This window comes from Phocoena sinus, chromosome 20, assembly GCF_008692025.1.
Source record: "Phocoena sinus isolate mPhoSin1 chromosome 20, mPhoSin1.pri, whole genome shotgun sequence".
In the NCBI taxonomy this organism is placed as follows: Eukaryota; Metazoa; Chordata; class Mammalia; order Artiodactyla; family Phocoenidae; genus Phocoena; species Phocoena sinus.
The window spans coordinates 46,523,160-46,539,622 of record NC_045782.1 but is presented as its reverse complement, the minus strand read 5'-3'; the positions used below and the strand labels follow the sequence as shown (position 1 = coordinate 46,539,622).

The 16,463-nt window shown below is 52.3% G+C and overlaps 1 protein-coding gene across 5 annotated transcripts in view; it reads right to left on the bottom strand.

The window, feature by feature from the left end:
- Positions 1-16,463, bottom strand: part of CCDC57 (coiled-coil domain containing 57) — a 108,607-nt gene that overhangs the window by 81,614 nt on the left and 10,530 nt on the right. For all 5 annotated transcript variants that reach the window (XM_032617562.1, XM_032617563.1, XM_032617565.1 and 2 more), the window contains exons 4-9: positions 13,459-13,873; positions 12,164-12,272; positions 3,995-4,096; positions 2,407-2,564; positions 2,168-2,242; positions 647-847 (exon numbers count right to left, since the gene is read on the bottom strand). In XM_032617562.1, coding sequence (XP_032473453.1) covers positions 647-847; positions 2,168-2,242; positions 2,407-2,564; positions 3,995-4,096; positions 12,164-12,272; positions 13,459-13,865 — 1,052 coding nt within the window. In that variant the 5' untranslated portion in view covers positions 13,866-13,873. The remainder of the gene's footprint in view (positions 1-646; positions 848-2,167; positions 2,243-2,406; positions 2,565-3,994; positions 4,097-12,163; positions 12,273-13,458; positions 13,874-16,463) is intronic.

Genomic DNA, 16,463 nt, shown 5'->3' with positions numbered 1-16,463 from the left:
AGAAAAGAGTTCTGGAGACGAATGGGGTGATGGTTGCACAACTGTGAATGTACTTAATGCCACTGAACTTAAAAATGGCTAAGATGGTAAATTTTATGCTATATGTATTTACCACAAATAAATAAATGCACACATTCATACATACATCCACACATACTAACCACATACTTTCAAATAAAGGAAAATGAAAAAAGAGAATGGTTAAAAACAGTGACGGAGGGGCTTCCCTGGTGGCGCAGTGGTTAAGAATCCGCCTGTCAATGCAGGGGACACGGGTTCAAGCCCTGGTCTGTGAAGATCCCACATGACGCGGAGCAACTAAGCCCGTGTGCCACAACTACTGAGTGTCTGCTCGAGCCCACAAGTCACCACTACTGAAGCCCACGCGCCCTAGAGCCCGTGCTCTACAACGAGAAGCCACCGCAATGAGAAGCCTGCGCACCGCTACGAAGAGTAACCCCCGCTCGCCGCCAACTAGAGAAAGCCCACACGCAGCAACAAAGACTCAACGCAGCCATAAATAAATAAATAAAATTAAAACAACAACAGTGACGGGAGCTGCAGGAGTGACTCCCAACAGCCTGTGCCCACTTCCCTTCATCTGAAACAGGTTAACTAGGCAGCCAGGCCCTCAGCCGCAGCTCACTTGTCAATGGCGGCGTCCTTCTCCTTAGTGGTGTCCGCCTGCCTCCACTCAGCCCTGCGGAGCTGCACCTCGAGGTTCTCGCAGTTCACCTGCAGCTCCAGGGCCCTGGCCTCTACCGCCTGCAGCTGCTCCGCATGGGCGCTCTTCGCTGCCATCAGCACCGTGTCCCTCTCCCTGGCCAGACGGTCCAGCTCCTCATGCCTGAAACACAGTGAGGTCCCCAGTGGCTCACATAGGCCCTGCTCAGGACCCCCGAGCCTAGAACCTTCCTCATTCTTCAGGAGTGCTGCATGCATGTCCTCCCGAAGGGCACTTCTGCCCGCTTCTCTCTGCTCCTCACTCCTCACACGAAAACACTGACTGAGAGATTCTCAGACGCTGGGCCCCAGCCCTCCCAAGCTCACAGTCCATGGGAGAAAGACCCCAGAACATGTGCTTCAGTGAAGGGCCACCAGCAGAAGCTGTACGGACTCGGGAAGCAGAAGGCAGGTGTAAACTGCCCTGGCCTCGCAGCTACCCCATTTGCTGGGCTGCTTTCAACCCGGAATCTGAGGCTTCCCAGAACTGGGGGCCGCGGGATGTGGGCTGCATGTCTGTCTTCGCTAGAGATGCCAAACCTACTGGAACTCTGTCAACAGAACATTCGTCTCGAAAATACACTGTTGGGTGTCGCTGACAGCTGACATGATGTCCATGATGTTTTATGCTTTTATTCTATTTGGTTTCGATGAAGAGTAAAAAGCCCTAAAAAACGTAATTCCACATGATTTCTTTCAGATTCCATCAGCATTGTTCAATGAGATGGTTAAGCCTTATTTAATCAAGTCGCATGCCGTACTTTTCATTCCAATTACAATCAATCTTCATCTTACTCACCTTGCAAACTGTTCAGTATTTTCCACATTCTAGTAGCAAAAAACTATACTCATGCCAGTTGCTGCACCCATTAGTTTCTGGCAGGATATACCTTTCTTTTTCACCAAATCACAACAAAAGTTTGATCATGACAGCTAGTGAAGGGAGGGAGTTATTTCTGCACTGCATTATTCTGTGACCATTGGTTAGTTACTTTCAAAAGGCAAACACCAAGACTCCAGGGCATGGACACCCCAGCCCACACCAAGGAACCAAGGAACACAGGTTTCTTGTCACCTTGGCTCCGTAAATAACACCACCTGGGCTGCACACGACTCTGCGGGGTCACGCAGTGTGTGAGGACACAGAGCATCTGTGTGCACCCTGCTCCCAAGACTTGTTTCAGCGGGTCAAGTATATTGGCTCTAAGTGTCAATCTGGACGGCTTTCAGCAATGCATTTTACAAGGCGTGTTCTGTAATTCTCAGTGTTTTGATGATATTCCTCCAAACACACACAAATATACTAATTTGAACTGAAAAGTGAGGGGAGACCCTGGAAGAGCAGGCCTGACCCAGCTAACAGTCCCACAGGAGGGCTGGGTCTGCCCCCAAGGGGATCTGGGAACGTTTTCCCTCCGCTGACATTGGAGCCAGAAACACTCACTTCCTCCTAAACGTCTCCTCTTCTTTTTTCTTGGTGAGCTGCACAGAGTGAAGTTTACCCTCTAAGTCTTTTATCCTGAAAGAATCAAATATTAGTGGAAAAAGCAGGTAAGGGGCTACAGCAAAGCCGGCCTGGAAAAAGCCAGAACAGGCAGATGCCTCCAGGCTGGAGTCCAGACCACGCTAAACATCGGGCGCATTGGCCACGTCCACCCACAGGGAGATGGGGAGACTCCGCACCGGGCGTCCTTCACGGCAGCCAGGTCCCTGAGTTCCCAGTCTCTGTGCTGCAGCCTATCCTCCAGCTCTGCATTCACCGCCTCGGCGCTCTGCAGGGACTCTGCAGCCTTCACCCCGGCCTCTCTCAGGGCCACGAGCTCTTTGTTCAGCAGTTTAATCTTTGAAAGAGAAGAATTCAAAATAAGGATATAAGTGGAACAAACTGAGGTGCTAGAGGTAAGCCTTACCATTTTATCAGAACTGGGAGCGAAGGAAAACTGCAATCTGAGAAGCAACAGAACAGTGAGTCTCCTCACATGCTCCCACAACCTTGAGAGCACGGGCCCCGTGTGAGTCCCTGTGGTACCCCAGCACCCGACTCGGGCATGATTTGATACTGGAATCACACAGCCAGATGGAGGCTGTACGAACGTGGCTCCCTACTGAGTGACCCCACTCAAACCCCAGCCACACACTCAATTTTTAAATAGCTTCTCTGGGCCTCAGCTTCCTCGACTATAATGCAGAGGTGATGGTACTGCTGCCCCCAAATCAGTTCTGTGTATAACCTGTGATGCCCTCAAGGGGCAGGTGTTCAGGGGACCAGAACCGACTCGTGGCATGCCGGAGATGGGAGTGGGGCATGCCCTGGCTCACCCACCCCTGTCCCCTGCTCCTCTGACAGGAGTGCCCACCGCACTGTGAGGCACAGGTTGGCCCTGCACGTCCCGCCTGCTCTCTCTCCCCTGGTGCTCAGAAGTCCTCAAAGTGGCCTCGGGGTGGGGTGGTGGTGGTGTCACTGTGAGGCAGCCCCAGCCTCAAGGTCCTACTGGCCCTGGGTGCATTCCTCCAGGGGAAAGTCAGGGAGACTCCCGCAGAGGGGTCAGGCAGGGCCTGGTGCTGCCCCCTGGACTGCAGCCCTGTGGGGAGGCTGGCAGCCTAGAGGAGGGACCTTGCTGACCACTAGTGCAGGGTGTCGATCTTACTACTAACACCTGGCTGGACGCTGCCCAGATGTGACCAGCTGGGGCAGCAGGGCCGGGCCAGGCATCAACCCTGCTTCCTTGACCCCGGCACAACTCCCCCTCCCCTCCAGGCTGCTCCCTGTCTCGGTGCTAAAGGCCAGGAATGCGTGCTCCTCATGTGTGCCCTGGCCACGTTGGGGCCAGTGCTTTAGAGAAGTCCTGTTCATGGAGGGGAGCCAGCACCACGGCTGGGAGCACCAACTGCAGACAGGCCTCCTCCTGACAATAGGGGGATGAGGGGCCCCTCCTCACAGGCCCATTCCAAGGCGTCACGCTAGTACACAGGCCAAGGACAGAGTTTGCGGGGTGGTGGTTTCTCCTGAGGGAGGCACTTCCTCAAGGGCAGGTAACTAGACCTGGACTGGTGGCACCAGCGTTCCTCTGGCTGGGCAGAGTGGCCGTCACTCCTGACCGGGGCCCTGGCAGGCACAGTGGCAAGCATGTCACCTGCATGTCACCCCCAACTCTGTGTGGCAGAGACCGAGGCCCACGTACAAAGCGGGAGGCCTTCATGTGAACCCTAACTCGCAAGGGGCTTCTCACTTCTGCTGAGGAAATGATCACAGTCCGAGGGGGCCCTCTACCTTGAGCTCATGTGCTAGGACCACATTGCTCATGCTGTCAGCCTGCAGGCGGAACGCGTGCTCCCGCTTTTGCATTTCAGATTCAAACTCCTGGAGCAGCTCCTGGAACAAAAAGAGCTGGTGGTGAAAAGAGCACGGTGGGGCCAGCAAAGACCCACAGGCACGCTGAGGGCAGGAGGGACGCAGAGGACCTAGCGGAGGACGAGGTCAAGAGTGGGACTGGGGCCTGTAACGCTGCATGAAGGACATCGGAGGGCTCTTGTTCCCACCGTGGACGTAGGTTTGTCCCTCTCCCCTGTGGTCCTGTGGGGTTTTGCTCTGCACAGACAGAGCTGCTAGTGGACCCACAAGGAGAGACACCAGGCCCATGAGCTCAGAAGCACCCCTCCCAGCAGTTCTGTTGTTGGTTCCGTCTATGTCTCTCTCTAAACAACACGCCACTCTTCCCTCCACGCTACCTGCCGGCTTCCTGAGCAGCCCCACCCCACACCCCTGACACGGGGCTCACGGCTCCACTCCCCTGGCTGTGTAAGCCTCACCCACGGGCTGAACCCAAAAGTCCATAAACTATTACAACAATGAAGTGATTCACGGCTCACCCAACAGCGAACGATTATGACGGTTCCCATCTCATTTCTCCCAGAGTTTTCAATTCTCTGTCTCTCTGACCGCCCCTTCTCTGTCTGGTTGTCTCCTGTTTCCTGAGTGGTGTCTGCTTCCCAGGACACACCCCATAATGTGACCCTTTCTTCTCCTGGGGTATGGTCCCTCCAGGGCCCTCAGTCTCCATGCCCATCTATCTGGTCTCTCCCTGGGCTGCCTCACAGCCAGCATCCAGGCCTGAGACTCACAGCTCCCGTAGGTGGTCCTTGGTATTCCTGGATGCCCTCTTCCTCTCTCCTGGTTTACGCCTGCTGGAACGGACCTCCTTCCCCAGCTCAAGAGCTCCCATCAGGGTGAGAGTCCCACGATCCCCTGCCCCACTCGGCCTTCTCCCAGGGGGCTGGAATGGGAGCTGCCCTCGGTTTCCCTGCCCCACCTCTCTCAGACTCACAGGCTTCCAAGTGAGGCTGCCAGCTCAGCCCTGTGACTGGGGCCACCCAGTCCTGGGGACTCGCCCAGCTCAGGCCCCCATTCTCCTGGCAGCCTCCTCCACTCCATCTCTTGGTTCTCAATGTTCTGAACTCAAAAGGGAAACAGAGGCAGCTAAAGGCTGACCCCTCGGCCCCGACACACAGCCACGCTGCACAGGGCTCGCTCAGTAGTTACACTCCAGTTTAACTTCCTGAGAGGCTGTTACCCAGCCAGAGGCATCCACACCCTCACACCCCAGGGCCCCGGGCTTACATCTCTTCCCCCAGCAGTGCTGAAGACCTTGTCATGTGTCTTCTGTCCCAAGTTGAGGTTGAGGAGTTTGGGCCAGGCTCTGACTCTACAGGTTTTCTGGACGTTTGCAGCACCTCCTCTTTGTTCCTCTGAAACCCCTTTTGCTCATGGCTCTGGGGGCCTTTCAGTCTGAAGTCCCCACCTTGAGAAGTGGCTATGATGTTTACTTGATAATCTGACACCTTCCTGTTCTCTGCTGTATGTTTCTGGAATTTGTATTGTTAGATGAATCCTGGATTTATCCTCCGTGTCTCTTAAATTCTCTCTTGGATTTTCTGTGTCTTTTTTCCATTTTCTGAATTAATTTCTTTATATATACTTTTATTTTTTTTAATTTTAAATATTTATTTATTTATTTGGCTGCGCTGGGTCTTAGTTGAGGCAGGCGGGATCCCCATTGCTGCATACAGGCTCTTAGTCATGGCATGGGGGATCTAGTTCCCTGACCAGCGATTGAACCCGGGCCCCCTCATTGGAAGTGTGGAGTCTTAACGATGGCCAGGGAAGGCTCTATACATACTTTTAATTGTCAAAATTCTTTCTTGTTATGATTGGCCCTTCCTCCTGGCATCCTGAGTTACGGATGCAAAATACACCCCTGGGGACACTGATCTCAGGAAGCCCCCACAATGTGCTCTTAGACACTGAAAATGAAGATATAATGGGATGAGTGGCTGGCTCTGTCCCCACCCCATTCCCAAGAGGCTCAAGTTCTCACCTTGGGGGAACGACACAGGAAGAGCCTCATGGGAAGGAGGGAAATAGCCAGCCCCTGCCCTGGCAGCAGGAAGGTGGCTACTCTCCTGGCCCATCCTCCAGGACTGGGCTGACAGGAGTTGCAGGATCACTGGTACCGCCTGCAGAGCCCAGGAGGCCACAGCACCAGAGCTGCCCACGCAGACAGTTAGACCAACACGGACAACCAATCGCCATGCCCGGGCAAGCCTAGCACGGGCAGGGCCACACAGCCCACCATGCTGCCTCACACCTGAGCTGATCACACGGCGGCGGGTTTTAGGATCACTGTCTCGGGAATCATCTCTGTCCTACCCAGGGTCATTTTCCCTGTTCCTCTGGGCGTCTTATGTTGCTGGCATTTCTCTGTCTTGTAATCCTGCCTCAGTTATATGCTCCTACTCAGGAATGAGGCAATAAAAAGTTCACTGGGATGCTGAAATTAAAAACACCTGCTATTCATAAGAGACTGTTACAAAAAGGAAAAGGAAAGGCACAGAATGGGAGAAAAAAATTTTTTTTTGGCCACACCACGTGGCATGCAGGATCCTAGCTCCCCGACCAGAGAACAAACCCATGCCCCCTGCAGTGGAAGCACGGAGTCTTAACCACTGGATTGCCAGGGAATTCCTGGAAGAAAACATTTGAAATATATATACCTAAGAACTTGTTTCTGGAATATATATGCAGAACTCTTACATATCAGTAATGTAAAGACAAATAACCCAATTTTTTTAAGTACAAGAAAGCTGAACAGACACTTCACAACGGATATATGAATGGCCAGTAAGCATGTGAAAAGATGCTTAATCTTTGATCATCAGGGATAAGCACATTAAAACCACAGTAAGACACTACTACACAACCACTAGACTGGCTAAAGAGAAAAAGACTGACAACACTAAGTGCCAGCAAGGAGGGGGAGCGACTAGAACTCTAATTGCTGCTGGTGGAATGTGATGCTACAACCATCTTGGAGGACAGCTCGGCAGCTTCTTAAAAAGTTACTCACAGCCGTAGTACACATCGCAGAAATTGCACTCCTGGTCATGTAGCCTGTGTCCATTCAAAGACAGCCAAGGATGCTCACAGCAGCCTCATTCGAAATGGCCCCAAACTGGAAACGACCCAAGTGTCCAAAATGTGCGTTGACAGAGAACGGAAAGAGACTAGCACCTCCACACAACACAGCACTGGCACCGAGAAGGAACAAGCTGCCAACTACATGACAACCATGAGCCTCAGACACGTCATGGTGAGAGAGAAGCCAGACAAAAAAGGGCACAGTGCACGGCTCCATTCTCACAGGACTCTCCGAAAGACAGATCTCGCCGCAAGCGGCAGGAAGCAGGCCAGTGGGGCCGGTGCCAGGGGTGCTGCTCCCTGACTGCAAAGAAGCACGTGGAACTTTGGGTGGCAGGAAAGTTCTGTCTTGGTTGTTACTCAAGTACCTGTGTTAAACCTTGTTGAACTGCACGCTTAACATGGGTGCATGGACTGTAGGAAATGACAGCTCAATTAAGTTGAATCTTCGCAGAGCCGACTGAGGGCGCTGCTTCCCCAATGTCAGATCTGCGCTGCAGACACCAGGGCCCACACAGCCGCCTTCCTTCTCCCCATGGGTAGTCCAATTTCTGTAAAGAAAACTGTGCTGAGCTTCTGCCTGGGGAAGGAGCTCCTGGCTGCTGGGCACTCCATCCGCACATGAAGGGTGTGGTTCGCGGCCCCAAATACAGACATCCACCTGCACGTGCATGGCCCCTGGTGTCCCAAGGCCTAACCTCTCTGAGTCTGTAGGCCCACTGGCTGTGTTTCCCACAGGCCCGCTCCCCAGCTGCTGCCCCCACCCTCCCCGGGAAGGCTCAGGCTCACTCATCCGTGTGCTGAGGCCCTTCTCCTGCTCCCGTCACTGCTGTGGGTTCTCACTGTCCTTAGTCCTTTATCGTCTTGTTTACAGTGGTGACAGGAAAGCAGACACTAGTGGCTGATGTGCCCTATGGACGGGAGGCCTGGATACAGATGCAGAAATCACACACTGAGGGACAGAGTCAAACTGAAATGCACGTCCTGGAAAGCACAGCACACGGAGAGCCCAGCACACTAGCAGGATTCCAGGTTTCTGACCAAGTAACGAGGCCCCTGCTTTTGAAGAGGCTTGGACAGACTCAGCTCCCTGAAGGAAAGAGTCGGGGAAGGCTGAACCCAGCCTGAGCGCGCCGGCAAGAACGGGCTCGTCTGCCTCCGCCCTGCAATAACCTCCATAGCAGCCTCCCTCCCCTCCTCGGAAGGTGGGGGGCCTCAGAGACACCATGCAGAAGTACAACTGAAAACATACTTTTTTTATCCCTTGAGAAGCAAGACGAAGTATAAGGGGTCACTCGAGTAACCCTTGTTGGGATCAGAATATGAAAATCATTGAGACTCACTCCTAACGCTACAAAATACTGAAGCACTTGGTTTCTGCTCAAAGTTCTGCAGTCTGTGGCTGCCAAGGGGCAGGAAGCCCTTGCACAGGCAGAGCCTGGCCCAGACCAGCGGGCAAGCATTTCGTGTCCTTGGTGAGGAAACAAGAAAGCCACTACCCCTGCAACGCGCTGCTGCGTCCAAGTCCACTCCCCATCCCCACTTCACCCCAGAGACACGGGGCTCAGGCCCGCCTCCCGACCACCCTCTTCTCTTGCTCCTGGGGGCCCCTCTCCTGCTAGTCCCCCACCCATGCCCCTGCCCTGTGCCGATGTCCCCGGCTCAGCCTGGATGGCTCCTCTGCCTACAGTCACCCTTTGGGGGTGTCCCAGGTTCCTAGCTCTGTACCCTGTGGCCCACCTGCTCCATCCTGACCTCCCAGTTTGTCCACCTGGGAGCGCAGAAGCCACTTCCTATGCAGCCCGACCGAGCGCCCTCCCCATCCTCCCTGTGTGGTTCCCCCATCTCCAAACAGGGCAAGTCATCCCGCCAGGCACTCAGCCCCAAACCAGATGTGTCCTCGGCGCCTGCCTCTCACCCCATCTCATCTATCAGCGTGTGCACTGGCTCTGCCGTCTAGGTGTATCCAGAACCTGCCAGTGGCTCAAGCCCCAGCCCCTCACCTGGGGCTGCGGCAGGCTCCTCCTGTCTCCCTGCCTCCCCAGTCCCACAGGCTGTCCTCAACCCAACAACAGAGGATCTTTTAAAAACTCAACTTGGCTCACAAGCCCCCAAGAGTTTCTCACCTCACTTGGAGCAAAGGCCATCCTCACGAGGGCCTGGGAGGCCTACACCGCTGCTGTCTCAGCCCCCTTGAACTTGAACTCTGATGCCAACTGAAGGCGGGCTCACAAGTCCTCTTCCCAGGGTGCCCTTCCTGACCTGCCTATTAAAGGTCAGCCCCATCCACCCTGCCTCCCTGTGTTATGCAGGTGATGTCCCTAGGATGCTACAGCCAGAGCCTGTAATGTTTGGGTGTCCACTGTGCCCCCACAAGGGCCAGCTCACTCTCAGGGCAGGTGGGGCCCCTGCTCAGCCCTAACCCCAGGGCCCGGGATGGTGTCTGGCAAAGTCTATTTGTTAAATGAATAAATCAACAAATCACTGTTTCTCCTCCAGTGGCTTCTAATCCTGTGACTGCTAACCAACAGTGAAAAACCTTAAGTCCACAGTCTACAGCTTACAAACTCAGCTCCCGTCATCTTATACTTCCTTTTTGAAAATAAAAATCACTGTTACCATTGAATCAATTCTACCTTTGACAAGTCAATAATGAACACAAAGATCTTCAGAAAAAGGAGATGGGAAACCAGCCCAAAGGAAGCCCACAAAGCTGATGAGCACATAAGGCCCTTTCTGCAGTCACAGAGAGTCGGGCGTGGGCAGCACAGCCCTGAGGCTGGCGTGAGCCCCAGCTGTCCCTGAACCACACTAGGCAGCAAAGGCTGCCCAAGTTCCTGGCAGCAGCTCTGGACGGAGCCCAGAGCTGGAGAGTCCAGACGTCAAGCTTCCTTCCTTCCAGAGACGGGGCTGGTATAAAAACTCCCATCTGGAGGTGCCCTCCTTGTGGACAAGGGGGCTCAAAGCCTGAACAAGCCTGAGTCGGAGCAAGGGCTCTGAGTGTGGACAGGCTGAGAAGCCACCCACAGACCCAGCCCAACAACCACAACTCCCACCAGGGCACTGCTGCCTCCAAGTGCCACTGACTGTCCTGCTAACTGGGACACTCCCACCGCTGCCCAGAGCCCTTCCGAAACTCCTTCTTTGGAAGGGACTCCAATGCCACTTGAGGAAACCTCATGACTTAGATGAGTCATACCTGGTCTTGATCACTCAGCTCAGGCCCCAGTGACCTTGGACTGTTTCAAAAAGTCAAACCCGCCCATAATGGAAAAAGTTCTTTGGTCCCTGAGGATTCCAAAAGAAAGTCCTCTGCAGGAAATTTCAAATGTTCTAAGCGATGATGGCATCATGGACAGTAAAATTCAAGCTTCCAAGAGGGAAAGGAAAGGGCAGGGCCCCCTCCTCCACCAGCCGTGGTTGGTAGATGCGGCCGTGCCTGAAAGCTCGGTCACAAGGACAGTTGTGTCCGTGGGCGCCTTCCATCCTGATGGGTACAGCACATCAGGATGCCGTCCTATCTCAGGACACTGACGCTATGCTGTGGGACAGACAGCCCAGCAGTCAGGCCTCAGTCTGCCAGCTGACAGGTCTGTCCTCCTTGAGAACCGCTGACCCCAGTGCCCGAAAAGGAACCAGCACAGGCAGGCACACCATTCACATCTGCCCAGTGGCACATCCACTGGAGAGACTAGGGGCCTAGTTCAGAGCTCAATGGCTCAGTCAGCATCACTCCAAGGACGGCAGAAGTAAGGACACAGACAGGTTGACTTCTAGATCCAGCTCCTCTCCAATATCACAGACACAAGTCTAAAAATAAGGCGTGGGCTTCCTTGGTGGCTCAGTGGTTCAGAATCTGCCTGCCAATGCCGGGGACACGGGTTTGAGCCCTGGTCTGGGAAGATCCCACATGCCGTGGAGCAACTAAGCCCGTGCGCCACAACTATTGAGCCTGCGCTCTAGAGCCCACGAGCCACAACTACTGAGCCTGCACGCCTAGAGCCCGTGCTCTGCAACAAGAGAAGCCACTGCAATGAGAAGCCCGCACACCACAATGAAGAGTAGCCCCTGCTCGCCGCAACTAGAGAAGGCCCGTGCACAGCAACAAAGACCCAGTGCAGCCAAAAATAAATAAATAAAATAAATAAATTTATAAAAATGAGGCGTGAGTTGTTATCCTGTGGCAGTATGACAGTACCTAAGAGTTCTTGCACTGGAATTGTCTTGGACTCAAATTACGGCTCTGCCACTTACTGAGGGGGATCTTGGGCAGGTTACTTAATGTTTCCCCTATCTGGAAAATGTAGAACAAAATTGTGTCTCTTGTGTTGAGCAGATAAATTCACACACACACACACGGAGCTCCATGATGCAGTTTCCATAAACACCAGTCACTGCTACGATGACACAAGTTTGGCACATCCTGGAAGGAGACCAAGGGTGCCCATGTCCTTGCACACACGCAGCCCTGACAGACATGGACTTCGGCCATAAGTGTGAAGGATATCCTTCACCCAAACCCCAACATAGCTGAGTCTCTCAGACGTGTAGGCTGAGTTTCAATGACAACAAGGAGAAATTTTGGTGACAGGTTTAAGTGTCACCTGTCAGCTGATACATCTATATTTAAACTTATTTACTGCTTTGTTGAAAGAAGTACAGTTATCACAACTTGAGCTCTCAGCTCTTTTCCACAGTAAATAACTCAAACTTTAACTTCATAATACTTTTTTCTAAAATAAATAAAGGAGGAAATGTTTATTCTATTTGCAAGGAAAGAGAACCCTGGGGGAGTTACTACAGAGGATTTAGACACACTTCCCCACAGATCACCATAAAGTAGAAATCTGTGATCCCAGGATACCATACGGCTAACAAAATGGTCTTCTCCAACTGGTACAATTTTGGTTTCAGAGAGGGCGGGCAGGGTGGGCACCTGAGGAGGAACTGGACCCCACGCCCTACCTGCCGCTGCAGGGCAAGTTCGCTGTCCAGCTCCTCCAGCCTCCTTTCCAGCTTCCACTTCAGGTTCCCATACTGCTCCCGCTGCTGGTCCAGCTCACTGTTCCTGTCACTGTGTGAAAAGTGCAGTTAAGAAAAGTAACACTGAAGAGTCTCCAAGCTACTCATTTGCAGGGTCACCTTTGCAAACACCGGGTGACAGGTGATGCTTCACTTTTGCGGGGGTGGCTTTGGCAGGACCCAGGGGACCTACATGCTGCACCTGGACAGGTGACTGCCTGCAGAAGAGTACGTGATGTGGGATCCAGGCTCTCACAACACAATTCCCAAAGTGCCTAAGATACAATCAAAAGTCACTGGTCATACCAAGAACCAGGAAAATCTCTACCTGAATGAGAAAACACAATCCACAGATGTTAACACCAAGATGACGCAGATGCTGAAATGATCTAACAAGGATTTTAAAGCAGCCGTCATAAAGATGCTTCAACAAGCAATTTTGCACAGTTTTAGGACAAATGGAAATCAGAAACTCTCAGCAAAGAAAAAGTAACAAAGAATCAAATGGAAATTTGAGAACTGAGAAGTACAATAACCAAAACAAAGGACACCCTGGTTGGGCTCAAAGGCCGAATGAACATGTTAGAGCAAAGAACCAGTGAAAAACAAAAGTTACCTGACCTGTTAATAGAAACAGACTGAAAAAAATGAGCAGAGCCTCAGAGACCTGTGGATAACAAAAGATGTAACACTCACATTATCATCACTGCAGTCCCAGAATGGAAGGAAAAAGAGGGTGGGGCCAAAAATGTACTTGAAGAAATAACGGTTGAAAATGTCCCCAATTCGGTGAAAAAGAACAGGCAGAAGACCTGAGGAGACACGTCACAAAACAGGGTACAGCACTTCAAGGCTGCAGCAGAGCGCACAGCTGAGGCCTGATCTCCCTTCTCACCGTGAGTGGAGCCCACAAGCCTGACAGCAGCTTCAGGGTCTCAGTCGACTTGCCTCAAGTCAGCTCACTTAGTTTTGGATTTAAAATATATTCCACACCATTAAAATAATCATAAGCTCAAATATGTTTTATTAAAATGATATAGATTTGTAAATCATGGGGAAAAATTCCAAATAGTTGAACCGATCTCCACTAATTTCAGCCACACTGGGACCCAGAAAAAGACATCCAGGTGTGGCCCTGCTTGCCTTCCCTTGACAAACACTGGACAGGTGGGTGCCGGGCAGCGCTGTGGGGCCGGAGGCATGTGGAGGGTCGGGGAGTGGGGTCCGCTGGCCCTCACCTGTGGACCCGCTCCAGCTCCAAGCGGTGTTCCTGCAGCCTCTGTTGGGACTGCTGCTGCAGATCCTCCACCCGCCGGGCCTCGCCGGCCAGCGCCTGCCTCAGCTTGGCCACCTCGATCTTGAGCTCGCTCACCTCGGCCTGCCTGGCCTCCTCCAGCCCACGGGCCCGGGCAAATGCAGCGTCGTAACGCTCCAGCTCCCGGTCCCGCTCCTCCAGCACCTGCAGGTTGTAGACAAAGTCCTCCCGCAGGCGTCGCAGCTTCCCCTGTGCCTCCTCCAGCTGGCGCTGAGCGTCCTGCAGGGCTGCCTCCTGCATCTGGGAGTGCTGGGCCTGCAGTGCTCGCCACTCCTCCTCCTTGCGAGCCAGCAGGGCATTCAGGGCCTGCTCTGTGGGCGGGGGCAGCATGTCGGCAGCTGCAGCAAAGAGGAGGCAGGCGACGGGTTCACCGTTAGGGACCCTGTCTTCCACAACACACACCTCAGATCCCCAACTAAGTGATCGCTGTCACCAAAGCAGGAGGATGCTCTGGCCAGTTACTGGCTTTCTGGTCACACTCTGAGTTCTGGAGAGCCAAAGGCAGCTCCCCTAGGCTCCAGCAGGGCAGGGGCATACTAGGCCCAGACCCCAAAGGCTCTTTCTACCCTATCCTCACCCTACAGCAGAGGGAACAGACAGTAAGTGCAGGATCACTGAGGTAAGAGAGGAAGGAAAGACAGGGAGTGTTGTTTGCTCACCTACAAAAGCTAGGTTCTTTAAAATAGTTTCATAAAGTGCTCTCTCCATTTTGCAAATAAAAAAATGAGGCCGCTCAGTAGCTGAGCTGTGACTGGCCCCAGGTGGCCCCTGAGCCAATGCCCCTTCCCACACCCATGCTCTACTCCTGGAGCTGGAATGCAGGCTCCCGGAGATCCACCACCCAGAAGCAGGCTCCTCTGTTCTTGTGTCTTCAGTCCATCGTGCACTGATACTTTTGTAAAACACAATAAAGTGCTAGAAAAAAAATGAAAATTAAAAAAACGAAGATATATAATACACAACTCCGATTTTTTAATTATTAGATTCAACAGCATAAAACTACTTTGTCAAGTTGACAACAAGTGTCTGAAGACCTCTTGCTTCCCGTCTCCACAGAGGATGGCCCACAAGGGGCAGGGCCGGTGAGGGTTGCTCCCCACCAGGGCACCTCCACCACTGTCCTGGTCCCATCACCTGGCAGAGATGGGGTGGATTCTGATACGCAGAACCGCTGGTGGGGGTGGAGAGGGGAATCTCCTGGGCTTGACTTATGCAATGTGTCCGAGGCTATGGGTCAGGCCCTGCCAGCTACACAACAGGCCCAGAAGGCATAAAGGCTGGCACAGGTGCCACTGGCATCTTCTGGGGTAGAGGGTGGCATGTGAATGATGCCCGGCTCTGAGAGCGCTTTTCCAGGAAGGCCAGGTGGGGTCTGAGGCAGGCATCCAGCAGTGACTTTTGTATATCATTGTCCCTAAAGAGTCTGAAATGTCTGATTCATTTTAAGTGGGTCTTTTTTAAGAGGAAAAAGACAAACTGTCCCAGGCCATCTCAACCCACAGGGTCAATACACATTCGTGGAAACCCTCTTGGACAGAGGAACAAGATTCCAGGGGCCTGAGAAGACACCCTGCAGGTTGTGGAGGTTCTATGCAGCCCCTCCCAAGGGGCACCAGCAGCATGAATATTGGTCCCCCTTGGTCAATGTAAAGCAAATATCCACAAACTAACTCAGAAGCAGGAACAGGAGAACCTGAGGGTCTTTTTTAAAATTTATTTTTAACATTACATTTACAGCAAACACTCTCTAAAGCAGAAAGAGGACTACTTTTTTAGAGACATGAAGTTCATTTCACTCCTGAAATTACTGATAACAAAAACCAACAACAGGGGGACTTCGCTGGTGGTCCAGTGGTTAAGAATCTGCCTAGCAATGAGGGGGACACCAGTTCAATCTCTGGTCAGGGAACTAAGATCTCACATGCCGTGGGGCAACTAAGCCCACGTGCCACAACCAGAGAGCCTGCATGAGGCAACTACAGAGCCTGCGCGCTCTGGAGCCCACGCACCACAACAAAGAGCCCGTGTGCCACAATGAAAGATCCTGCGCACCGCAACCAAGACCCAACGCAGCCAATAAATAAATAAATATTAAAAGAAAAACAAACCAACAAAGTTCTACAACGAAACCTTACTTTCTAAAACCCAGCAGAGGTAAGAAATGAACAAATTTTTCATTTTACACAACGTTTTGATGGCATCAGGTTTACTGTGATTGAACTCTTCGTAGGACCTCAATTCAAACACCTGCAGAGTTGCCGCCACCAGCGCTGCTCTCCTCAGACAGCCCAAGTCTCGCTTAGCTTATGAGCTGTGGACTCTTTGCCCTGTGAAAGGTGATCACTAATAACAGAACTCATAAAACTCTAGAGAAAAGCAACAAAAAACCAAAAAACAAACACACATACACACCCTACCAAAAAATTATCTGTGTAATCAAAATTATTACTATTAACATCTTGGAAACAAAATGAAAAAAAAGTAAAGTGGTCTGGGTTCGTATTTAGAGACTCCCAAAATATTCTGTCAGGACTAAAGAAACAATAAGGTGCGTTTTCTGGAAGAAGATGCGTGTTACGTGCTTGTCTACCCCTGTGGACAGTGGGAACATGAAACAAACTTTTGAGACATTTGTTTCTCACAGCTCAGCAGAACAGTGCTCAGAACACAGAAAGTAAAATAAGAAACACACGATGAGGGAATTCCTGGTGGTGCAGTGGTTAAAGATCTGCCTGCCAGTGCAGGGGACACGGGTTCGATCTCTGGTCCGGGAAGATCTCACGTGCCGCGGAGCAACTAAGCCCGTGAGCTTAGTGTGCCACAACTACTGAGCTCACAACTACTGAGCCCGCGCGCCTAAAGCCTGTGCTCCACAAGAGAAGCCACTGCAATGAGAAGCCCGTGCATGGCAACGAAAAGTAGCCCCCA